The following is a 26,400-nucleotide window of genomic DNA, read 5'->3' on the forward strand; positions in this document are numbered from 1 at the left end:
CGCGCCGCGTGATGCATCCTGGGATGGCGCCCGGCGGCGGCGGTCCGCCTGTTTCCCAGCCTGCCCTGGCGCGCTGAATGGGGTAGACGCAAGATGGCTGCGAACGCGAATTCGGGCGGCGGCGGCGGCGGGTCGCTGTTCGAGTGCCCGAGCTGGTGAGCGCCGGGCCGGGCCGAGGGAGGAGGAGCGGAGCGGGGCGGGGCCGGGGGCGGTTTCGTGCGGGGCGGCCGGGCCGGGGCCTGCGGCCGCTCCTAGCTCTGTCGGCTGCAGCTCCAGGCCGGGAGGAAGGTCCGCAGGGGACGTGGTGGGCTCTGCCTCCCCGGGCCCGTCGCAGCGAGGAGCAGCCCGGCTTGAAATGACCAGAAGCGCTGCTGTGCGGCACGGCGCCCTCCAGGGAGGCGGGCTGGGGCCGAGGCTGTTCCTTGAGGATGGCTCGGTGCCTGCAGCAGTGTTGTTTTTCCTCCATGGGACCCTGCCTCATTCAGCGGCCGGTTGATGGTAGTTTCTGAGCGACTGTTTACTTGATCGTTCCCCCCCTCGTCCCTCATTGAATGTGCTTTATAATCCTGCACCCCCTTTAAACCCTGCGCCAGATAAAAACTTTGGTAATTTACTCACGGGGTTTTCTCTGTTCTTCATCCCCGTTGTTTTTGAAGGTCTGGAGCACATTCGTAGGTGCCCCTCAGTGTTTTATTGGTGGTTCTCCACCTGTGAAACAGTTATGTAACACAAAGAGATCGAGGCTGAATTACGAATTGCCGGCTTCTTCGGGTGCTCATTTAGAGGTATCTCAAAAACTTTTTCTTGAGCACAAACATTTTGAGTACATTATTATGAGTATAAACTTGATGATCTTGTGAGGTCCCTTCCAGCCATAATGTCTATGACATTTTTATAGCAGTTAACATTCACAAGAAAAAGCCTGTGTGCAATTAGAGCCAGTGTGATCACGTATACAAACAAGAGGTTTGACGTCTAGTTCCACGTGTAGCCTCCTTTCTGGCAGTCACTAAGCTCTGAGTATTTGCCTCTGCAGTTTGAATGTTATTTATTTCACAAGTTGTTCTTTATATCTTTTTTTTAAGTAAAAAGAAAATCTCTTAGATGATACTGACTCCCACATGAATCATCTCCAGGGCTGGAAGCTTGACCCTACAGACTTCTATAACACGATGAAGTAGCTGGTAGCTGTAGCAACCTGTTACCTTCCAGGTGCTAAATGGAGCTCCCATATTTTGTCAGTGAGATTCACAGCTATTTTCCAGACAGAAAAATACTGAAACTCCAGATTCTTGGTTCAGTTCAATGTTTTGGAAAGGGTTATGCAGTTTTTTCTATGAATGTCCTTGCTCTGCTCACCTTTGCTTATGTTATTTCTAGCCTACACCCAACCCAACCCAGTAGCATAACTAGGGGTGGGCAAGTGGGACCCAAACCCTGGGCCCTGACAGAGAAGGCATGTCAGAATGTAACAGGAGCAGAAGCACCAATGGACACCTCCCTCACCACTTTCTGCTAGGGTTTTGTTCAAGGTGGAAAACTTCCATGCTGCAGGCAGGGACATGCAGGCTGAAGATCACGGCTCTGCCTCGGGTCCTTGTAGCAGTGGCAGTGTGGTCTGGAGAAGGGGCAAAGCCATGATCCGCTGCCTGCACACCACTGTCCAGACCGTGCACGCTGCAGATTGCAGCTCTGCCCTGGCTCTGACCAAGCTGCTTCTGCCACAAGATCCCATTGGCTCTGGAGCAGCCCCCTGCCCTTCCGCGCTCCCTACCAGCATGGCTGGGGCTGGTCTTCATGGCAACCCCTGCCTTGCGCTATCATGGCTGGGGTCTCCGTGGAGACCAGCCCCAGCCATGCAGGCAGGGGCTGCTGGGAAATGGAGTCCAGTTGTTAGCCAGCTCCATCATTTTGCCCACCCCACCCCACTAGCTATGCCTACATCATCTCCAACCAGTGGTTATGCAACCTCTTCTTGAACACCTCCAATGATGGAGAGTCCACAGCTTCCCTAGGCAGTCTATTCCAGTGTTTCCCAACCTTTTCCAGCCCAAGGCACACTTACGTTAATAAAAATTTTCTGAAGCACACCTGTTAAAGTATTCTCCATCCTCATACCTATTATAGCTCATTGCCGTGGCAAAATTTCACAGCACACCTGTTCATTTCTGACAACACGCTTTTCATAGATTTCATACACATTTGGGCTGGAAGGGACCCCAGAGGATTATCAAGTCCAGTCCCCTGCCCACGGACAGGAAGTCAGCAGGGATCATAGGATCCCAGCAAGATAAACATTCAAATGTGTCTTGAAGGCATTCAGAGTGGGTGCTTGAACCACCTCCAGCGGCAGTCTATTCCAAACCTTGGGGGCTCAGTAAAGAAGTTCTTCCTTATGTCCAGCCTGAAACAGTCACAGAGGAGTTTGTGACCATTCGATCTTGTCATCCCTTGGGGCACTCTGGTAAACAAACATTCCCCCACAGCCTGGTGAACACCCCTGATAAATTTATAGGTGGTCACCAGATCGCCCCTGAGCCTGCACTTTTCCAGGCTGAAGAGTCCCATGGCTCTCAGCCTCTCATCATAAAGTCTGTTTTCCTGACCTCTGTTCATGCGCATGGCTCTTCTCTGGACTCTCTCAAGCTTCTCCACATCCTTTTTGAATTGTGGAGCCCAAAACTGGATGCAGTACTCCAGCCTCACCAAGGCTGAGTACAATGGGAAAATAACATCCCGGGATTTGCTTGAGAAGCACGTGTGGATGCAAGCTAGCGTTTTGTTTGCTTTACTAGCCGCAGTGCACTGGTTGGGAAACCCTGATCTATTCCACTGCCTCACTGTTCTAACAGTGAAGAAGTTTTTTTCAGCTATCCAATCTAAATTAATTTTGCTGCAACTGCAGGCCGTTGGTATACCTCATGCTGAAGCAAGAGAGAAAAAGTGTTCTCCTTCCTCTTAATTGCAGCCCTTCAAGTATTTGAAGACTACTATTATGTCCCATCCTTTTCTGTAAGCTGGACATGCTTAAATCCTTCACCCTCTCTTCATGATCTGCTTTCCAAGCCCTTTATCATCTTTCTTGCCTGCCTGTGGACCCTCTCCAACTTCTCCATGTCCTGTTAAAATGTGGAGCCCAGAACTGCAAACAGTACTCTAGATGAGTCCTAACCAATGCAGAGTAGAGAGTCACCATCGCCTCCCTCATCTTGCACCTAATTCTTCTGCAGATACATCCCAGAACCACGGTTGCTTTTTGTGCATCTGTGTCACACTGCAGATGAGTCTGTAGTCTACCAAGACTCCCAGATCCTTTTCCATAGTGCTGCCATTCAGCTAGGTGACACCTATTTTGTATTTGTGCTTTTGATTATTCTTCCTGAGATCTAGTACACTGCACTTGTCAGCATTGAACTTTATTCTGTTAGCTTCAGCCCAGCTTTTCAGTTTCTTAAGATCCTTCTGAATTGCCCTCACAATCTTCCCTGTTCACAGTCCTTCTCAGTTTCATGTAGTTCACAAACTTTCTCAAAAAGCTTTATATGCACGTATCCAGATAATTAATAAATGCATTGAACAGCATCTGGTACAGACTAGACTCTCTCTGAGACTCCACTCAAAGCCTCCTGCCATTCGGGCATGGACCTGTTAATCTTGTGGCTTTTGAACTAGTTTTCTGTCCACATTATAGCATTTTTGTCTAGCCCACATTTCTTCAATTTGTTTACAAGAAGCTTGCGGGGGGACCTTGTCAACAGCCTTCTGAAGTCCGGATATACTATATCCACAGTATTCCCTTCATCCACCCAAGTAGTTACTTTTCCAAAAGAGTTTTTCTTTTTACACAATTTGTTTTTCATAAATCCATGTTGGCTACTTGCAATCAGCCTTTCCTCCTCCTAATGCTTTCAAATGAACTTCTTTAAGATATGCTCCAATAACTTCCCGACTATTGAGGTGAGGCTAATCTCAGGTCCTCCCTTTTTGTTGTTTTTTTTCCTTATTTCTTTTCTTAAGAGGGGCACTACATTGGTCCTTTTTCAGTCCTCTGGTACCTCACTTGTCTCCCACAACTTCATGAAGATCATTGCATTGCCAAGGACTGTGAGAGTGCCTCTGCCAGTTCCTTCAGTACCCTGGGCTGAAGTTCATCTGGCCCTGCTGACTTCAGTTAATTCAGACCCATCAAAAGCTCTCTGACAGTCTCTTATATTATCTCCTCCCTCAGTTGGCCCCCTTCATTATCCAAATAATCCTTATTGGGTGCCTTGCTGTAGCTTAATTTTTTTGTGAAGACTGAGGCAAAATAGCTGTTATGTAGCTCTGCCTTTCTTGTATCTTCTGTTAAGAGTTCCCCTGGGTAGTTAACAGTGAATCCATAGTGTCCTGTGTGCCCCTAACTTTGATATGGAGCATACTTGGTTTGACTAGCATCTAGGAGTAGTGTGGGAAGGAAGTATATTTGACACAGGCAGAAACTTCATAGAAAAATATACTGTATGCTTTTGCAAATTTGTACTAATTGTGAATGAACTGAAGTTTTTCAGACTCTTATAATTTATCCAGACTTGGCAGATTTTCACTGCAAAAGCAGAAAGTTTGGACCCCTGATACAGTAGCAGCATTTTTGCCAATTTGCAGAGCATGCAAGTAAAAACTTCTCAAATCATTACAATATTTTTAAGGAACAATATAACATTATTCCCTAGTATTTCTTGGTAATAACTAAGCTGTTTTCATTTAATATTTTAAAATTTCAGCTTCTAGCAGGCACCCTGCATAAAATAGTTTAGCTCAAAAGTTCACATTTTGACACAGTTATAAGAAGCCAAGAATGAGTTTTTTATAATAGAAAGTGTTAGGCAGCTGTGGCTATTGATGTCTAAATGTACCAACCAGTATAAGGGAGGAAGACAGTAGGTAGATATTTTTTTTAATTTGACTTGAAATTTCAATTTACAGTAAAGATGTAGCCTCATGCTTTTAAACAGAGCTTTAGTTACTGTTGGAAGCTCTGCTGACTCTTACTCGCTTCTAAAGTTCTTTCCATGAGTTAAGTCTTACTTTCTTCTGAATGCAGCTATGGAATGCAAAATAGTAACATGAACAAAAGTTGTGGATTTTTAAGTGCTGTCCATGTGAATCACAGTTACATAGATAAAACATGATATTTTACCCTTTGCTTATGATTCTTCAAAGTAGGTAGGATTTGCAAGAGCAGTCTTCTTACACTCCTGGTTATCTGAATCCCAGATTATCCAAAAGTTTCAGATGTCTTCCGCAACTTTCGTATAATTTGGGTGTCCATGTCTGTTGAGTGTACTATATCTATTATAGTGCATGCATATTAAATGTAGCTGGCAACTGATGTAAGCAGCCTGTTGGATTGGGAAGCTAGGTAGAAGAGAATGGATTCAGTGTAGTGTTTGGCCTGTTCGACACTGAGTTGTATTAGTGGCATGGGAAAGAATGTTGACTTATGGGACAGGGAGTAAGAAAGAGGTAAGTTTAAAGCTAGTTTAGCTATTGCAATGAGTCTACCAAGTCTTGTCTAGGGTGAGGTTTGTCTGAAATTCTCTAAGTCTAACTGCTACACCCCCAAAGTTTCTGCCCGTGGAATATTGGTACCAGTGTATACTAGCTCCTGGTGCTACTATCTCTGTGGTCTAACAGAAATTAAACAACATGGGGGGTAGAATCAGTGGCTAGTTTAATATAGTACTTTGCATTTGATAGTACTGGTGGAGCTGAACTCTTACAGCTATATTAGTGCAGTGATACCCAGCCTTTTTGTCCATGGAGCCAGATGGGCAGTTCCTCTGTGCGTCAGATCTAGCCAGTGAATGCAGTCTGGTGCCTGGGGCTTGCAAAGCACAGCCACATCTAGCCACACACGAGTGAAGAGGAGGGGGATCACAGTCTGACCCCGATCCGACCATGTAGAGAAAGGGGGTGTGGCCCAGCATTGTGGGGAAAAGGTGTGCAAGCTAGCCCCAGCTGGGCCACATGCAAAGAGGGGGGCTTGGCCTGGCCCTGATCTGCCCATGCAAGGGGACTGTTGTGGCTCAGCTCTAACCCACCGCGTGGGGCTGGGGATTTTTGGCAGTGTGGAGAGTGGTACTAGTAACTGCCACTGCTCCCCTGCTGCCAAATTTCCCTACCTGTGTGGAGCACAACAGACCAGATTCCAAGGCTCTGCAGCCTGCATTTGGGCCGTGGGCCAGAAGTTGAGCACCCCGTATTAGTGTGAGAGCAGTAGCTGAAGAATAAAACCATCCATCTAGAACCAGTCTTCATGACTTTGTAGCAAAGGAAGTTTCAGGAGTAGGTAACCTAGCAGCAGAGAAGCTGTAGGATTAACAGTGGGTTTTATCTGTGGTAAACTACTGTCTTTAGTGAATTTTATTGATCTGTACTTCAGACAGACAGAAAGAGAGAGAGAGATATTTTCCTTGACTAACCTGTTCATTTACCTGTTTTGTATTAAGCTGTTTCCTGGGGCTGGGACCATTACTAAATTATTGTTATGTAATCAGGAATATTTTTCATTCAATAAATTGTGATCATGCGTTGTGCTCTGCCCTTATCTCTGTATCTTGTGCCCAGATCTAGGTTATGGTTGCAATATCCGTTCCACAAAAACCTTGTTTTTGCTTGCAATCAAGAGCCCCTCCAACAATCAGGTTCTCAAATTGTGGTCTACAGGCATTCCAACAAGAAATAATAGTTTTCTACTGATTTTTCTCCTTTATTTCCAGCAGATGAAAAATACACCAAAATTCTTTCTCGTAATGATTTCTCTGAGAAGCAACTGCTATCACTGATATAGGCAGGTTCAATGGTAATGAGAGAAGATCCACACAATTTCATATAGAAGGAGAGGTATCTATAATAAAGTTTCTAAATTAAGTTTGGTTTACACTATAAAAAGGTGTGAGAGCCTGTTTACTAAGCTGTGGTGGTTGATTTATAATATCACCAGGGATCAGATGAGTGACAAGCAACATTTTTGCATAAGGTACAAGTGATTTTTTGCATGTGGTTTAAATAGAGCAGGGTTGTCAAACTCATCGGGCCCAGTAAGCTGGATACAGGGTCCAGAGTTGGTCTGCAGGCTGGATTGGGCGCACAGCTAGGCCCCATATTCTAGGACCAGCCCTCAGGGCTGGGCTGGTATGGACACTGCATGCAGTGCATGCCCTGCACCAGTCGTGCTGCTTGCAACATGAGTGCCAGCCCCAACCCTGTACTATGCATTCAGCACATAGGGCCATTCTGGCCAGGTGTTACACATAGGATGCACTACATGTGGCACATGGGACTGGTCTAGGGTGTACAGTGCATGTGGTGCCTGTGCCAGACTGGCCCTGAGCACTGGATCCAGCACAGGTGGCCTGTGTGTGGGCCTGATCTGGATTAGCCTCAGATCTAGCATGCAGGGTTAGTTCAACACAGGCACCATGTGAAATGCCCAGCTCAGACCAGTCCTGTGCTGTATACAGCCCATATCAGATGGGTTCTACATGGAGCACCTGGGGGTTAGAGCCAGCGCTGGCTGCATGCTGCAGGTAACATTCCAGGCTGAACGATACAGCTCCGCGAGCCAGGTGATGAAGTCTGTCAGCCATATGTTTGACACCCTGGAATAGAATATTGTGTTTGTTAAAAAATGTTTCCATTCCTCTTCAGATTCTTATGACTATCTGCCCTTGGGCCAGAAACTGTCTGTACCACACAGCAATGGTTGAATTTTAAGACCTGTCAAGAATCTGTCGGTGGCCAACAACTTTTATAATCTGTAGGCCAGAACAGGTCGGCCCCAGACTGGCACAAACTGAGCTGGCTTTGGTGCATCAGCAGTTGGGGAAAGCATGGTTTGCCTGTGCCCTCACTAGGGCCAGGCACTGCTGCTACTTCTCCCAATTTCCCCACCCCCACTCTCTGGCTGGGACATGAGCAGGGTGGATTTGATTTAAATTGCATCAATTTAAATCACTGGTCAGGAAGCCTCGATTTAATGATTGTTTTCTACAAAATGTGCAATCTCATTCATTGATATCCTTTATTCATTTAACTCAGTGGTTGTCAATCGGGGGTACTTAAAAAGGTTGTAGGGGTGTGTAGAACAAATGAGAAAAAAATACTGTTTTATAGAGGTGTACCAGTACATCAGTCCCATGTCAGATCGGCACCAATATAAGGAAAATTGACTGTATCAGCAATCGGCTTTTTTTGGTTGATGTGGCCGATAACGGCTGATAAATGCCCTGTGCATGCGCGCAGCTGCAGTGCAGTGTGCAGGTGGCCAGAGGCATAGCTCAGCAGCATGGAGAGCAGCTGGGTCTGGTTGGTAAGTCTGTTGTGAGGGAAGTGGTGGGGAGAGATTGAGGCCACAGTAGTGAGGGAGGAATGGGGGCTGGGGCAGGGGCAGGCGCAGGTGCTGCACAGCCAAGGTAGGGCATGGAACGGACCCATGGTTCATCTGGGGGGGACGGCACCTCCTGTTGCTGCATACACCCCTTGAGGGCATATGGGGGCTGTGTGCCCCTGGATCTATGCACAGGGCAAGGGCAGGCTGTTGCTGTGGGCTGGAGCCAAGGCAGCATCGGGCTTTTCCCAGTGGGGAGGCTGGGCCTGGGGCTGAACTCAGGGTGGGCAGTGGTATGGGGGAGGGAACGGGCATGGGGGGCAGCTTGAGGCTGCCACAGTGAGGGAGGGAGTAGGGGTGGGGCAAAGGCAGACATGGGATGCAGTCATGGGTGGCTCATGTGGGGAATGTATGTGGGGGGAGCAGTTCCTGCTGTTGAATGCACCCCTGGGGGAGGCATGGGGGGTATGTGCCCCCTGGATTTTTTATGCAGGGCAAGGGCAGGCTGTGCACTATGGGCTCAGGGCCAGGGGCTGTGCTGGTCTCTTCCCAGCAGGGGCTAGGTCAGGGCTGTGCTCGGAGGGCAGGGCTGTGGTGGGGTGGGGTAGGTGGTGGTGAGCTACAGCCACCCCAAAATTCGCCATAGGGCCCCCCCCTTCCTCTCCCCCCTCCCGCCCCCAGTAGCCTCCCCTCCCAGAGCTGTCACTGCCTGTCCTGGCCCCACCAACCCCAAACACAGCCTCATCCCAGCCCCTGCCAGTGCAGCCCCCATGTATGCCCTTTCCCCACACATACATCGGGGGGCACATCCCCCTGTGCCAGCCCTGGGGAGGTTTGCAGCCCCCCAGAGAGAGCTGCCCCCCAGATGAGCCACCTGTGGCTGTGTCCCCTGCCTCAGCCTGACTGGGCAGTGTCTGCCCCTGCCTTGGCCCCACTCCCACCCTCCACTGTGGAGACCCCTCCACACAGGCTTACTGCCCAGACGCTGCTCTCCAAGCTTCCGGGCTGCATTCCTGGCTGCGTGCATGTTGCAGCTGCACGCATGCAGGTGACATTATCGGTGACATTATCGGCCACATTGGTCAAAAAAAAGCCAATTGCCGATTAATGTCAATTTTCCTTTTATCCGTGCAATACAATATGGACTGATGCATCAGTGCACCTCTAACGGGCATAGCTGGAAGCGGTGGCACAAGTACAACCTGTTGCCTAGCACTGCCACCTGGGGTCTTAGGCAGTATGTTGCCAACCCCTGATCTATGTAATTTGGTGTAAATTACTACATTTCGATGCCAGAATTGTTGTTCTTTGAGCCAAGGTCAAGTTGTGCCTGACATAGATGTGTCAATCCCAAGGGAATGTGGTCCTTTAAAGCTCATGAAATTTCACCTTGCCCCTCAACTCAGACACAGAGATGTATGTAATAGCCTGGTTGCATAGTTCAAGGTTTTAAGAGGTACAGCTAAATTTAGGGTTCTAAATTCACATTTTAAATCAGGCCATTGTTCAGGTGTTTAAATTAACACAAGTTAAAATTAAACTCATCCTGTTTGCATCATTAGCAGCTAACACTTTTTTATATATAACAGAGAATTCTCCTTTTATACCTATTTTAAACATAATGTTGCTATAGCAGGAGGCTTTCCAAAAGTAAACTGGATGTAGCTGAGGAACTGTTGTTAGTTGTGAGAGAGGTGAGCATGCAGAGTGCATTTAGGGACTGACAAGACTTTCTCGTATAAGCTGGGAGTTCTTTTGGAACAGAGGGAAGGGCTTGTGAGTGCGTTTGTCAGTGAAAGTAGGATTGAGTCACTAATGAAAAAGACTAATGTGATCCTAACATGTCAAGCAAGGTATTTCCGCTAGAGATAGTGAACTATTAAGGCATTGTACCAAGGTGCTGGTGAGATAGCATCTGAAGTACTGGATACAGGGGACCAAAACTCTACACAAGAAACATTCATTTAAATCAAGGCAAGTTTAAAAGTCCTACTAAGATAGCTGGGGAAGGTACAGCTTATTTTCTGAGAGGAGACTAAAACAATTTTACGTATTTAGCTTATGGGATGCAATTTCTTACCATGTTGGAGGTAACTGCCAGGAAGAAACAAAACTATAAAGCTAAGGCTTTATAGTTGGCACAAGAACAAATGGGTAAGCTGGCCATGAGTATACACTGGAAATTAAAAGATTTCTAACCATAAAGGAGGGAGGTTCTGAAACAGTGTTTTATTAGACATAGCAGGAGTTTGAGGGAGAAGGGGGAACGGTTTTAAGATAAACTTGATCAAGGTATGAACAGGACATGTTTGCCTGCAATAGCAATGAGTTAGTTGTACTTGATGATGTAGGAGACCTGTTTTGGTCCTGTGTTCCTGTGACTTCAAGAATGTCATTATGTATTTTCAGTGAAAATACTTGAAGCATATTGAAAGCATTAAGAGCAGCCCAAAATAAATTAAGTAGTGTTCAGTACTGCAGAAAGGCTCAAAAGAAAGGGAATAGTTGTCTGCCCTCTGTCCATTAACAACATGCTGGTATCCACAATGATCAAGAAGTCCTTGGCAAGAAGGATCGAGAGCTCAGTTTTGCCTGTTTTGAATTAGAAAACTGAGCATTCACAAAGAAATGTCAAAATGGATCAAGATGGTGGTTTGGATGGTGAAAGAGATGTTATTAGTAGAAAATCTTTGTACCATGTTTCTAAATAAAGCAAAAGATGATGGAGGGCTGTGGTTCTGCTCTGCCATTGATTTCAGATGTTAAATTCTGGGACGATATGGCTGTTGAGCATTGTGCACGTTGCTTTGCAAGGGTTTCTGAGCTGTGTTGCCAAATGCTAAGCACATTTTAATAAGCATGAATCTTATAGGTAATCAGCTAGAAAAACTTCAATTACTAATTGGATTTCATGAGTCTGCTGTCAAAGTGCTCCAGTGCTGCTGCTTTGCCCAGAGCTTTCCAACAGTTGCAAAGAAAAAACAAGTGTTGTCTCTTAAATTATAGTTATTCAGAAATATTTGGGTAGTAGTGCAGTTCGGAAACATAGTGTTTCACTCTCATTGCTTTACAAATAAATTGCAGGAGCCCAGAGATGAGCAATGGTTCTTGATGGAAAAGGATCCAAAGGATGGTGACATATGGAGGGATATTGGAGGTGAATCATTACAAGTGAAGAACCAGTAGAGGATGTGAATCCTTGATAGAAGAATTTAAATTCAAGAGTTGAGGAGATACTTTTTCCATTTTTGACAGTTGAAGGCACAGCCTGGAGGCTTTATATTTTATCAGAATTATACTAACTACAGGGCTTCATGTGAAAAACAGCCTACAAAGAGGATTCTGGGACAGTTCCCTTTAATAAATCCTAGCCATCTCCATCTCCTCTAGCTGGGGGTTACCTTGGTTTCTCATCAAGCATTAATTAACCATCGAATGTGTTGACAACAGCAGCACCCTCTCTATCTAATCTTTCATTCAGACTGGTTTAATGCTTTGGCAATAGGTATTTGAATGTTTCAAGATTGTCTAACTTCAGTGAATTATGGAGGCTGAATAACATAACCAGTGAGAGATGTGTTTATCTGCAAGCAGAAATTATCTGAAATACCTTGGAGAGCAGTTGAGACAGTATATTGTTACTGCGCAGTAAATCTGACAAAACTTGAGTTAGTTTGATATTTATAGTGTCATGTTGTTAACAAATATTAAACTATTCATAAAACAAATATTTTTCTCCCTTAAATTTATAGGGCAGGAAAACCTCCACCTGGCCTTCATTTGGATGTTGTGAAAGGAGACAAACTTATTGAGGTATGAAAATAGATGCAGTAAGTATTTGATGCATGCTATAGGAAATGTGTATGTAGAATTAAATCCCATTGCTTTGCTTCCTCATTCTCTTCCTCTTCACACACCCTTCTTTTTCAACCATACGTTAATTTTTTTTTATAAGCAGTGATACAGTAACTCCCAAACCTTTTACTACAGCTAGGCAGGCATAAACTTTAAACTGATTTTGCTGAAGCACAGTATTCCTGTTGTGCATGTGCTGTGGATCCCAGTCAGACAGCTGTGCTGTGTGTATGTTAGCTAGAAGGTGATTGGATTTGCTAATTAAAGAAGTAGAAAGCTGCAGTGGTTGGGTTGCAGTTACTTCAGTGGCGTATTCAGATCCTAAAGAAACAAACTACAGTGACGACAAAACCTACACATGCATCTAAATTTTAAGAAGTAATGAAATTATTTACAAAAAAGAAAAATTACTTTATGTAGATCCTTATTTGCCAGATTTAAATGGCTTGTACCAGACTGAATAGTTGTTTCCTTTCTTGTTTAAATAAGGCTGGGGAGCCCAAATTTAAAATCCAAATAATAGCATTAAAAAGACTTATTCTGAGCTGCTTGTTGCTGGGATGTGTTACTTCGGTTTGCTTTTCAATTTTATTTTACAATAAAGATGATTTTTTTTACCTTGTTCATCAATGAGAGCAAAAGATTACAAAATAGAGGGAAACAAAGTAATGATGATAAAAAAGAAATCCAGCATTAAAAATAAACATGAGACTAAGTGAAGGCGAGCCAAAGATACTGAGAGTCTCTAATCCAGTGGCTCTCAATCTTTTTAAATTCAGGGACCTCCCCCTAGCTTTTCTAAATTTAGTGGCACCCTAGTTGAGAACAGGGGTCACCAGGATCTGGGGGAACGTTTGTTCACCAGAGCGCCCCAAGGGATGACGAGGTCGAACGGTCACAAACTCCTGCAAGACCGTTTCAGGCTGGACATAAGGAAGAATTTCTTTACGGTCCGAGCCCCCAAGGTCTGGAACAGTCTGCCAGCGGAGGTGGTTCAAGCACCTACCTTGAACACCTTCAAGAGTAAATTGGATGCTTATCTTGCTGGGATCCTATGACCCCAGCTGACTTCCTGCCCTTTGGGCAGGGGGCTGGACTCGATGATCTCCCGAGGTCCCTTCCAGCCCTGATGTCTATGAAATCTATGAAATATTGTACTGACTCGGCTTACCTTTTGCTGGGTACTGTAATAATTGCTGCTGCTAGGTGAAAGTGCCCCATGCATGTCCTGTGAGTGCACAGCCTGGCCAAGAAGCAGCTACAGTAGGAGCAGGCACTCCTGCATGCTTTGTTTATTTGATAAACCTGATGCAGGCAGCCTGCTTCTGCTGTGGTATTTCTTGGTCAGACTCCACACAAGGTGCGCTGGGCACTTTCACCTGGTCTTGGTGGTGCTGGCACCACAGCATCCTTGCAAGGGGCTTGCAGCACCCCAGAGTACAGCAGTGCCCTGGTACAGAATCACTGCTCTAGTCACAGGTTTGTATGTGTGTCATGTTGCAGGAACTTAAGCCAGGCTGGAAGAAGCACCCTGTATGAAAGCTGTTCCTTACTGGAAAGGTTCCCAACCACCGGACCACAAAGGCATGGCTGATGGTCCTCAGTATGCTAGTTACTTCTGGTCTACAGTTTGCTGGTCCACAGTATAAAAAAGTTCATTGCCTTACTGGGAGAGCCTTCTTATAGGAAGCTGATGAAACTGACACATAAAAGGCATTCTTAATTTTGAATAGGTGTCCACATAGGGAGTAATGCAGTGTAAATATTGGATTTTACATTCATACCCTAGTTTTTTCAGTAAGTTTCTTGAATAGACAAGCTATCACTCTTCAGGTTCTTTTTATCACATTGTGTTCTCCCATCACCTGCTCCTCTGTATGGTCTATTTAGAACATAAGCTCCGTAGGGCAGGTATTATGTTGTCTCTGGCTTGTGTAGGAAGAGCACAGTCCAGTAACAAGTACTTAACGCATTTAATTAGTGAGGACCTGGTGTCCCTAATCTAAGTCTCCTGTGTTGTGTTGTAATCTTTCATCTTGCCTTTCTACCAAATATAAGCCATTTCCAACAACTTCAGTGTGAAGAATCATCTTTCAGTTGTCCTGCATATCTATATTCCAGTTTCTCTGACATTGTTACTGCTAGCAAAATAGGCTGAGAGTTGGAGTGAACTAAGCACTTGATACTAACCAAGCTATCTGTATCTCAGATTTCTATAGAGCTCTGAGATGCACTTCGTGATTGCTGGGTCTGAGAAGTGCAACATCAAAACAAACAGCCATGCAGTATTTAAGCTCACTGTGTGGAGGATCACACTGGGTTATAACTCAGAGGCACAGATGTATTTTTAGCACATTCCATGTGGTGAAATGAGGCTGTAAAGTTTTCATGAAGTTTCACTGTATTAGTGTATGATGATGTTTGCATCTTGGCAAAGTACATGCAAAATGCTGATAATGTTTTTACCCTGAGTTCAGACAGTTACAAATGAACACATAGGATTTGTCCAGTCCTTTGGAACTAGACGAGAGGTGTGAAAAATTCTTAGATTAGTTCTTATGGCACTGAACGTTACAAGAGGCTTTACTCATGGGGATCAGCATGTTCACATCTGGTTCTGTTCACCCAGTTGGAGGGAGTTACTGGGAGGAGATGGAAGCTCCATATACTTTTTGCATGATAAAACATGGGATCACAGAATTCAGTAGCACAAAAATAGTGAATACTGGAAAAGCAAATAGGGAATTATAGCTTGTGAGTAAGGCACTTTTAAAACTGGTATAAAAGCTTTGGGGAGTCATAACAGATACTAACCAAATATCTCCCAGCAAATTATTAAAAGAATAAGGTGGACGCAAGGCAACATTCACAAAGGAATATGTAGATAAAATTATATGAGGTCTTCAGAAGATTTTCTATGAAATAGGGAGATAACCAAACAAATCAGAATCTTTTCAGCTTTTCAAGGAAAAGCTAGTAAAATAGTACTAGCCAGAGGAGCGAACAACAATAGGAAGTGTTGTTTAAAATATACATGATGTTGATTTTAAGGTAAGATGGTTAAATCGTGCTTCAGGAATGGCTGAGAAACCTGACTCCTTTTTAAATTCTGCTCTATCAGAATTTATATTTGTCAGCTTGGAGTTAAAGAAAAGTTAATGCCAACTGCAATTCATGAGGTACAAATAAGAGATTATATGGGGAATGTGAGCAAGGAATAATTGTTGGATCCAGGTGACCTAATCTGTAGGTGGCTAGAATACAGAAACTGATAACATAGTGCCTGACATCTCATGAAATAATGCGCCAAAAACTTGTTCAAAGTGGCCTAGATATGAGCACCCTCTTGTTGATTGAAAGCTGGTTGTGGGACCAGTTATGAAGGGATTTGTGATAAATAAAAATGTGTGGTATTAGAGCGAGGATTTTTTCTGGTCTTTATTACGTCTTTTTGTTAGTGATCTAGCAGAGGGAATAAACAGCTGGAATTCACTAAATATTCATTACTGAATACTAAATTGTGAGAAGCTGGAAGTAGGAGGAGGCTAGAGAAATGCAGATTAGAGGGACAAAAATGTAGGCTGGAACATGAAATTCAGCTCAGAAAAATGTAGGTTAATACATTTGGGGCAAATTAATTTGAAATAAAAATTCAATGCGGAAGAGTAATCTGAAAAGCAGATTACTGCTGAAAGAACTTTAAAGGTTATAATGGACAACTAATTAGATGTGGTTTCACAAAGTGATTTTGTAGAAAATGAGGCCATATAATGTGTGTGTGAATAAGGCGTAAAAATAGAAATCAAGATACATGTGGTCACATTCTGTGTTCTGCTGCTTGCTTGTTGTATGATTTAGTGAATTGTCACAGAATGAGCGGGATGGAGTTACCTGTTTCTTCCCCCTGCAACTATAGGACTTTAGGATATGATTGCACCTGGAACATGGATATGTTGCAGGCACTATCATTAATAATGAAACTGGCAATCTGGAGAGCAAAAAATGGCATTTAAGAGTGGGAGTGGGGGAGTGGGATGAAGGATTAAGCCTTCTCCAGTTTTATATTCCTATATTAAGGAATGATTCTAGGAACAACTTGACTTACAAAAAATGGTAACATTTTTGCAGGTGAATTGGAGTGTTAAGTGTTTGGCATATGAGACTCCAAAATTCAGTAGAAAGCTAAGAGCTGCCCAGCTAAGATTTCATAAATTAAGAAGCTGCTTTGCACACAAGATGATATTAACTTACTCCCTTTAGGATGCCATCACCTTGAAACACTCTGTGGTTAGGAGGGATTATTTACTGAAATTTGAAAAAATCCCCTAAAGCGGAAGTCGTGACCTATGGCCTGCAGGCTGGATGCAGCCTGCAAAATGATCCAGTATGGCCTGCAAAACCTTAATATGGCATGGGGAAGCCAGTGGTACAGAGATGCGCTGTTCTGCCCATCCTCACTGCAGTGTTCCCTGCCACTGCAGAGCCTGCTGCTACTCTGCCACATATGTGCTCACCCTTCTGCAGAGGGGCTAGAGATCAGCAGTGAGGGTTAGTGCAAGAAGCTGACAACTCCAGGGGGTGGAGGCATGGGGTCTATGGGGCCTCCTTAAATATTGATTATCGATAACCCCAAAATCTCTATCAGTGCACCCCTACTGTTTAGCATTTCCAAATTACAGTATTTGGCAACAGAGAAGTTCTTATGCTGATGCCACTTGTTAATGGAAGTGTGCTCTGTGGACATTAGGGTATTGAATCTTGGAATTTGTTTCTTTGTGGGTTTTTTAGGATTTATATAAAGGGGGTTTCTCAAATACCCAACTTTAAGCCACTGAAATAAGACTTTATTCATGTTTACACCATGGAACTAGAATTAATTAAGAAGAAGAAAGCTCAAATGGTTTCTAGAATAGACCAGTACTAGGATAAACCAGCTAATTGGAGCTACAGGATGCTGTGGGGTAAATGGAGACATAAATCTATGCTGAAAGCTCTGGCCTTGTGAACAGAGATTATAGCAGAGTCAGTAAATTTCTTTCATCTTTAGTTGCTGAGGTTCTACATAGGGTGATGCTTGAGTTGTTTAATAAATTCAAAACAGAATTGAAATACCAGACAGACTTTAGTTTATAGAGTCCATGTATTATTCAGTGTATAATATTTTTCTACTAGGGTATTAAAGATTGTCTGATTAGGGTGGGTTTTCCTTTGTTTGCTTTATTTTCTCAAGTCTGTTTTTAGGAAGATCGGGGAGACTGCATGCATCTGATAAGGTAATGCTGCTATTTATTTGATATTCTACCTCAGAAACTGATCATTGATGAGAAGAAGTATTATCTGTTTGGGAGAAACCCTGATCTGTGCGATTTTACCATTGATCACCAGTCCTGCTCTCGGGTCCATGCTGCTTTGGTCTATCACAAACATCTTAAAAGGGTTTTCCTCATAGATCTTAACAGCAGTAAGTAACTTAAAGTTTAACCAGGGACAGTGTGGGGTGGTTTGTTTGTAAGTTGGATTTCAAAGATCTTCTGAAGAATGTTTGTGTGTGAAAGATTGAATGACAGAAATCTTGTCGCTCAGTAGAAATTTTATATCCGAGTACCAAAACATTCTTGAGTGTCCACAGAGCCCTGGTATTTTCCATTTGTACATACCAGGTGCTAGGTGATGACAATCTGGATCAGCATCCTGAGACTAGGTCAAGCTGGGGCTGAATAACGCGTATATGTTCAGCTGGGGCTGAATAATGCTTGTATTACTCATGTGACCTCTTCCTCATCCAGCATGAAATGTACAATTTTCTAGGCTCTGGAGTAGTTGAAGGAGAGGAAGAAGTTTCCTGGTTTCCTTCTTAACTACATCAGAAGTTTCTTCATAATTCTCATTGAAAGGGCATTACCATTCAGTAGGGCAGTTTTCCAAAAGCTGGAGCCCAGGGGAGGTCCCTTCTCTATGAAAAGGGTGGATATAGGTGGGTTACCGTAGGAGTTAAAGGAATCCTGAAATGGAATGGCACTTGTCACTTCTACTCCTGACTTGTTGGGAAGAGCTGACACTTCAGAGGCTGGGTGTTTGTCCAGTGCTTGAATGAAAGAGTTTGCTGTATGAAGTTACCTCAGTGACACAAAACTCAAGGCACAGGTGCTGAATTTCTCGATAGCTAAGCTGGAATGTTGGAAATCCCAGACACCTCAGTGACAGCTAACGAACTGTTTCTTTTCCATTCTGATGTTCTCTTCAGCACATGGTACATTCTTGGGTCATATACGTTTGGAACCTCACAAACCCCAGCAGATTCCCATTGACTCCACGGTTTCATTTGGTGCCTCTACACGAGCATACACTCTGCGAGAGAAGCCTCAGACACTGCCATCAGCAGTTAAAGGAGATGAGAAGATGGGCGGTGAAGATGAGGAGCTCAAAGGCTTGCTGGGCCTGCCAGAGGAAGAGACAGAGCTTGATGTGAGCACTGCAGAATATTGAGATTCTAGATCGGGTGGGCAGTTATTTGGGCCCAAGGGCCACATATGGAGTTATGCTGAGCTGTCACAGGCTGGGTCAGCACCCTCTCACCACCTTTGTGGGGCTTTGGGTGGGCAGGGAGCTGTTTTAGGAGTGGGGCAGGTGAAGTCAAGATCATTGGGCTAGGTCTCAGGGTGGTGACAGCTCAGGGCAGGGGCCTGGGCTGAGCTGCGGTCTGCTCCCTGCCTGCTCCTGCCCTGTGGTGGGGTGTGTATGGGAGTGAGAGGCATGTTGTTGGGGGGAGGGAGGAGCTGCCTGGGTGTTAGGTCCTGGGAGCCAGCCAGATGGGAGGGGAGGGATCGGGAGGCAGGGGGCACGTGCACCAGAGCTTGCCTGGGTGGCAGGGTCTGGCTGTTCTCATGGTGCTCCACGTGGGGTTGAGCCCTACCTGGGGCAGCCCATGCTGTGGGCCCCCTGGGCTGGGCCTGGCCTGTGCACAGCTTCTGATGGGTCTATTCCTGGTTCGGCTGCAGCCAGCTGGATGCTGCTTTGCTCCCCTCACCTTCAGCGTGAGCCACCTGGCTGAAGCTTCTCCCACCTGCCCACTCATATTAGTGCAACAGGGGGCAGGATGGAGGTGAGGGCAGCAGAGCAGCTGCTCTTCACATTGGGTGGGCAGAGTGGGTGGAAGGCAGCCAGGAACTGAACCTGGAGCCCCATGCACTGAGGCAGGAGCTTCCCATCTGAACCTCCCCCTCCACTCAGAGGGGCAGAGGCAGGAGCAAGAGGAGGAGCCATCAATGGAGGCAAGAGGAACAGAACAGCCCAGCCAGCCTGCGCCTGGGTCAGCACACTTAGCTTGCAGCATGGTGGTTCCTGGTGCAGCTGCAGCTGGCCAGGTGCTGTTCTGCTCCCCTCGCCTCCAGCGGCAGCTCTTCCTCCCACTCCTGCCCCTGCTGCACTGCACCAGGTGGACAGAGGGGAAGCTTCGGCTGGGCGTTTCCTGCTAGAGGCAAGGGGAGCAGAGCAGCACCGGAAGCAGCCACACCAGATGCTGCACATGCTGGTTAGGGCTTGGGCCAGTGGGCGCAGGCAGGAATATGGCACAGGTACCCAGCTGCAGATCAGATCCAGTTGGTTGGCAGGTTGCATCTGGCCCACAGGGCATATTTTGCCCACTCCTGTTCTAGATGGATGATATTCATGTCCTTTAGTTAGTGATATTAGGTCTCTACATTTCCTGGTCTTGAAGGTTGTTTAAGAGGCGTTTGCTGCTGGTAGGCATTCACAAGCTATCTTATTCCACAACAGCAGGCTTGTCTTTGTGCTGCTTTCCAGGAGTCCTTATGTCAGGCCTTGGATATTTGCTCACAAACACCCAATCATGCTCTTTTACCAGGTCAATAGCAGTTTCCCAACCCTATTGCTCATGCTATCAGGAGCCATTGTAGCCTTATCACCTGCATTCAGCTAGTGAAGATCAGGCTGACAGTGGGGCAGAGAACAGTGCATTGATGCTGGCCGTCATACCTTTTCTTCATTTGATGCTGTGTTTTGCTGTTAACTAGCACAGGTGCATGGTTAGATTTGCATACGTTACAGCCATACCGACCGTTTATTCCATGAATGTTTCCTTAGAACCTGACAGAGTTTAACACAGCCCATAACAAGAGAATTTCAACTCTTACCATAGAAGAAGGGAATTTGGATATCCAGAGACCAAAGAGAAAACGGAAGAACTCAAGAGTGACATTCAGTGATGATGATGAGATAATAAATCCAGGTGAGTTTGCTTTTCTCTCCTCAAAACTCGACAGCGCTACTCTACCCCATTAGGATTCCTATGACAAGCAAGTTAATAGGAAAGTGCTACCACCACTCCCTACTCCACGTGCAGTCACTCCCACCCCTCCACTCCAGGTTATCTGCCTCAGGTAACCAGAATTTTTACATAACCAGCACCTGGCATTGCCCACTCATGCCAGATAGCAGGGATTTTATTGTAGTAGATTTTGGAGATTTCTCACTAACTTCTACTGACTGCCCCTTGGGTCCTTCATGAACTAGTCATTACCACTTCAACTGTTAAGCAGTAAGAGTAGCACTAAGTACCTTGCTTCTCATTTGAGGATTTTGGCTGTTAAAACCATGGGAAAAATTAAAATTTAAGCATGATCAGGTAGCCTGACCCCAGAAGCTCTGCAACAAACCCTCCCAACTTCAAACCCAGGAGCCAGTGTTTGGTGCTGCCACTAGATGGCCCCACCAGTACATTTTAGTTCATCTCTGTAGATTTGCCTGACCAAACACAACTCTTAGAATCCCAGCTTCGTAAAGAGAAGGTACTGATTCGTCATAAATCCCCTTGTGTGCCATATGCCAACTGTTTCCAGCTTTTTTACTGAATGTGTCATTCTTACAGAGGATGTGGACCCCTCCGTTGGGCGTTTCAGAAACATGGTACAGACAGCAGTAGTCCCAGTTAAGGTAACGAATCATTTCTAAAGCTATCAACAAGAAACTACAGTGGTAGTCCATAATTCCTGTATGAATTGTTCTCTTAAAAGTAGCATACTAGAGATGGAAATATTTCAGTTATTTAAAAAGCAAGTGACCAAAAGTTTGTGCCTATTTACCTCCAGTTACCTTGGTTAAAAGAAGTGTCAGGACTGTAAATTCAAGTTTAGGCCATTTTACAAAATGTTAGATCAGTATGTTTGTCCTTAAAATGCCTTTTGGCTTAGTGGTAAATAGCAAAAAACAAGTAGGAAATACTGGTCAATTTCCAGCGTGGTGAAAGTTTTAGAATAAAGGTGGCCAACCCACCACACACGTGCTACAAGTAGCACAGGCAGCTATTGCATGATACATGAGGCCTAGATGCTCAGTAAAAAGACACTGGAATTGGAGGCAAAGGGGCTTGATATTGATGCGAGAGGGAGTGTCAGGTGTCACCATCCAGAGCCAAGATAACCATTTCCTCACTTAACAGCTGCCAACAAATTCAGGGCTTTGGATCTTTGCTTGCCATATAAACCTGTAGTGATTGGCAGGCCAGGGGATGGTTAACCTAGCTCTTGACAGTGATGCTTTTTCTCCAAGCATCTGGAGGCTTGAGTCCCCTTGCCTCCAGTCCAGCACCCCAAGGTAAAATCTATCAGGTACACCTGTAGGGGGGCAGATATCAAATCAACCATCACGGAGGGGTGAGAGTTTAATTTGTGGCATGCCATGAAGGCTGGGTACTGCTGTGCTAGAAGGTTATAGATGGGAACTGGAATAACTTATTCTATTGTTAAATACTAAATAGTTCTTTAAATACTTTATTCTGTCCAACTGCAGAAAAAACGGATGGAAAACTCGGGCTCACTGACCACAGATGAATCTTCAACACGGCGCATGCAAAACTTCCCCTACAGTGGAGGATTATATGGTGGCTTACCTCCCACCCACAATGAGGCAGGTTCCCAGTCGCATGGCGTTCATGGGACAGCACTGATTGGAGGCCTGCCCATGCCGTACCCTAATCTAGCCCCTGATGTGGACTTGACTCCCGTTGTGCCATCAACAGTTAACATGAACCCTGCCCCGAACCCTGCTGTCTTTAATCCTGAAGCTGTGAATGAACCCAAGAAGAAGAAATATGCAAAGGAGGCCTGGCCAGGCAAGAAGCCCACCCCTTCTCTACTGATCTGAGATGGGCTTCGTTTGGGGGCGGGGGGTGATGAACTTGAGAAACTGTTTGTGTGCAGTATCGTCTTTTTTAAATTTATGTCCTAACTGCACGTAATATCCAGAACGGAAGGGTGATTTATCCCTTAAAGATCTGTCTTCAGAACTTTTTTATATGAATGTAAAAATACATATCCCACCTACTTTTGAACCAAATTGTCTAGCAGCCTTTTCTCTTTGCCATTAATATAGAGATAAACTTCAGAGTCAATAAGCCTGGTGAGAATAAAGGGATAGTGTCAAGTAATTTAGGCCTCAGACTTTTTAACATAATCCTGTAAACACACAAGACTAGGTGTAGTGCTTATACTGTGAGTAACTTGACTCCAGTTATAGCGTTCATAGTAGTTCACACTACTTCAGAAGTCAGTGCTTGCAGGGTCACACCTAAATTCAATACTTAATCAAGTCATTAGGAGTAAATTTAAACAATTACTAAATGATATAAGTAAAATAACTTTCATTTTTACTTTTACAAAACCTTACGACAGGTTTCTGTTTGAGTGCAAGCATTCTCTTGTTGTATTTGCCATCTTGAACATGAGTACATCTAATGCTCTCACAAGGACTGGAGATGTGGTCAGAAAAGTAAAACTGAAACTAAGTAGACAGTTTTCTCTAAACATTCTGTTACACCTGAAAAGCAAATAGCAAAGAAATGGCAAATACCATTGTAGTCTCAGCCGTCTTATAACACACATAAGGACATATGTGAACCTTTCAACACAAGTGAAATATCCTTTTTTGCGTTTCTATCTGTGTCTGGGAGGGGACCCTTTAAATTGACAATCATAGAGCATGAGAGGCATGACAGTTTGTGAAAAATAGTCAGCAGCATTGGATTGTTCTCATAGTTTCTATGTTGTCTTTAATAACTAAAACCACATGCAGTTTTTCTACATTATTGTCCTTTTCCTTGTTAAAATGGGGGATGGGTTGAAAAAAAAAGCTAGCATATTTCTAAAGTGAACCCAGTTTTCTGATGAAAATTAAGTGCATCTGAACCAAATCAGTTTTCCTAGTTTGGGTGTGCGGCACTCTGTGGTTTGATATGAGTGTTCTTTCATTTCAAACAAAATGGGAATTTTGAGTTGGATATTCCCTCTAGCCCCACAAAGCGTAGGTTCCCCAAACTGTATGAATGCATTCATATATTATTTTGTATTTTAAATATTTGTGGGCAGTCTTTGTATCATTTAGCATAGCATAGTATAGCATAGCTCAAGTACTTACTCAAAGTACTATTCGGGGAATTTCTCCAGGTTATGTGCACTTAAACATAACTGTCCTCTCCCAAAAGTCCACCAGTGCAGGTAGCTGCTTGGCAAGCTAGTATTTTGAAAATGTAACTGCCATCAGAGAGACTATTCCTTTTAACGTATCCCATCTGGTTGTACACTCTTGTACTCTTTTGGACGGCTGTTCCAAAAATCAATATGGCTTTTGCTTCTGTAAACTACAGAATGAAAACTTCTGTCATGATATATGTATAAAAATGAGCTGGTAATCCAGGATTGGGTTGATGTTCCTCTCTATTCTTCCCTCCCTCTCTCTCTCTGTTCCTCCCTCTCTGCCCCATCCCCCTCCCCCCACCTCAATCCCATTTGGCTCAGCTAGCTAAAATGGCTCTTGTTCATCTTCTTTCATTCCAAGTACTTTACATGTTGCACTTCAGACTAATTCTTTTGATTTTCAGCTTTATTTTTTCCTAGGCTTCAGGACTTCCTCTTTCCTGCCAGTCTGTGTTTTGAAGACAATTCTTTAGGGTGTAAGTAGTTAGGGCAAGTAAAAATTGAACAGTACTTTATTTTTACAAGTGACTTCTTGCAAGATCTCCCTTGGGAAAGGGAACTTTACTGCTTGTCACTTTTGAAGCTCTTCTCGTCCCTGGGATTGTACCAGCTCTCATTATTTCAGAGCTCTGAAGCCTTTACAGGCCAGTACAGGATGGGGCCTGACACCATGAGGTTTGTACATTTGTGTAATAGGCCTTTTCATGCTTTCTGTTTAGCTTTTTACCTGTAACCTTTACTACATTGTAAATTAAATTCAGATTTTGCCATTTTGGAAAGTTTAGTGTGTTTTTTCCCATGCTAGACTCCCACTGCAATTGGGAGCTTGCATTGCTTCTTGAAGGTTTCTGCTCATGCAACTACCTGTCACTTCATACCTCTCTCTTAGTGAGACTGATGCACGCTCCTGGTTAGGGCATCTGGCAGTCTTAATTATGCTCCAAACTTCAGGTTGCCTGCACCCGAGCCTTGCTGCTCCAGGATCATTGTTTCACTTTTACATAAACTGTGCTAAACACTGTTTCTGACACTTAGTCCGTGTGCCTCAGGCAGAGCTCTCTATGGCGATCTGGCTCTGAGCTATGCTTCAGGACCCAGCAGTATAACTGTTTCTGCCCAGAAACCTTCTGCCCAAGCCAGACCTGGGACAGCCTAGACCCTCCACAGCCTTGTCCACCCTCTTCCAATACACATGCCCTAAGCTTCTAGGACTGGAGTTGGGAGACGAGGCAGTAGAATAGTGAGAAAAAATAACTGCTCAAAATTGTGTGGTGGGAAGGCTTGCAAAATGAACACTAACTATATGCTGTTCTAGAGCTTAAACTCCTGCAGTTGCAGATCTGCCTGCCCAAGCAGACTTCTGAGTAGCTGTCAGAGTCCCCATTGCTGTCAGGGACAGTTTTTCCTCAAGTGTGGCATTGCCTGCTTGGGTTGGCAGTGATTTTCCAGTTGTTTTCTGGTTTTGACTTTTAAAAAGAAAAGGAAGTCAGTCTCCAGCTAGTGGCATAGGGAACCTTCAAGTTGTGAAGTAAATGTTTACTGATACAGTTTTGCCAATCTATGAAGAGCCATGAATAGTTCTGAGCAGTGAAAGCTGCCCCATGTAATGCATGTTGCTTCAGACATCAGCGATATTCTAAGTCTCAATACTGTTAGCCATTTCATTACTTAACAGGAGGGATCTGGGTTTTTTGTTTGCCATGGAAAAATGTGGAATTTCTCCTTTAAAGGAGAAGAGCACAGGAAACCACTGTGGGAGAAAAGCACAGGGAGTGGGGCAGGGTTGGCAGCTGGGGGTGCTACCCAGCCAGGACAGAAATGTTCAGCCACAGGGCCTGGCTGGGGGAGTGGGATGGAGCCACAGGTGGCTCATTCCAGGGGTGGTGCAAGGGTTGGCTCCCCACTGTTGTGTGCATTCCCATGGAGGAGGGGTGCAGATTTCTACATGGGGCAGGGAATGATGCAGGCTGCCTGCTGGGGGTTTGGGACTCCCAGCCCTGCTGCCTTGTATGGCTCAGTGAGTGGGACCTGGCATGGGAGGGTGGAGTGGGGCTGCTGCTACCAGGACCTCTGTGCTAGCCATGCTGCCAAGGTGTGGTGCCCCTTGCACCCTGCTGCTTCTGGGTGGCCATGGGGTACCTCACCATTGTAGAGCAGCTGGTGGGGGCTCCCTGTGGTGGCGGTGGCAGCACAACATCTCCAGGGGGAAGGGCAGCGGGGTAGGGAGCCCTGAACCCACAGCACGTCCTTTCCTGTCCACGACAGGGTCTGCTAGGCTCCAGCCATCCTGCTCGCAGGAGGAGAAACAGGTCTCCATGCTCCTCTTCAGCTGCAGCGGCCACCATAGCCTTAGCAACTGGGAGCTCCCTCCGGCAGGGCTGTGGGGGGTATGGTGGCTTGGGAATGAGTGGTACCAGTATATTAGGGCTACTCAGCACCAGAAAACAGTTGAGGGGGGGAAGGGCTGGGGCACTGCTGAAGCTGGACTCGCATCCTGGTGAGAAAAGGGGGCAGGCAGAGCTCTTACAAACCCACCAAAATATATAAGTATTTAGAATTTATTTTCTTATAATGAATGAGGCACTGGTAGGCTTCCAAATTGCTTTAATATTGTAAATATAGGAATAAAATATTGTGTTCAACTGATACCTGTATATATAGGGCTTCATTTTAATCACAAAAAAATGT

General features: G+C 45.0%; 1 protein-coding gene and 1 non-coding gene across 3 annotated transcripts; both read left to right on the plus strand.

Annotated features, from left to right (window-relative positions):
• PPP1R8 (protein phosphatase 1 regulatory subunit 8) lies at positions 1–24,484 on the plus strand. 2 transcript variants are annotated; one of them, XM_090057960.1, is made up of 7 exons: positions 1–155; positions 12,121–12,181; positions 17,531–17,684; positions 18,468–18,688; positions 20,327–20,471; positions 21,111–21,175; positions 22,031–24,484. In XM_090057960.1, the coding sequence occupies exons 1-7, from the start codon at positions 94–96 to the stop codon at positions 22,382–22,384; spliced, it is 1,062 nt and encodes a 353-aa protein (XP_089914086.1). In that variant the 5' UTR covers positions 1–93; the 3' UTR covers positions 22,385–24,484. The 2 variants fall into 2 exon arrangements, with proteins under 2 accessions (XP_089914086.1, XP_089914087.1); XM_090057961.1 differs by having other exon boundaries at positions 94–155; positions 12,121–12,198.
• Positions 14,397–14,564, plus strand: LOC149859517 (small Cajal body-specific RNA 1). Its single transcript, XR_016443694.1, has one exon.
• Positions 24,485–26,400: the final 1,916 nt, after the last annotated feature.

This window comes from Crocodylus siamensis, chromosome 7, assembly GCF_052110815.1.
Source record: "Crocodylus siamensis isolate JL-2025a chromosome 7, ASM5211081v1, whole genome shotgun sequence".
NCBI lineage: Eukaryota > Metazoa > Chordata > Crocodylia > Crocodylidae > Crocodylus > Crocodylus siamensis.

Bases quoted from the DNA above. Each gene is read 5' to 3' on its own strand.
- PPP1R8 (XM_090057960.1), top strand. From the start codon at position 94: ATGGCTGCGAACGCGAATTCGGGCGGCGGCGGCGGCGGGTCGCTGTTC. The intron at 17,685-18,467 runs GTAAGTAACTTA...TGTTCTCTTCAG, and splicing joins CCTCATAGATCTTAACAGCA to CACATGGTACATTCTTGGGT. The intron at 18,689-20,326 runs GTGAGCACTGCA...ATGTTTCCTTAG, and splicing joins AGGAAGAGACAGAGCTTGAT to AACCTGACAGAGTTTAACAC.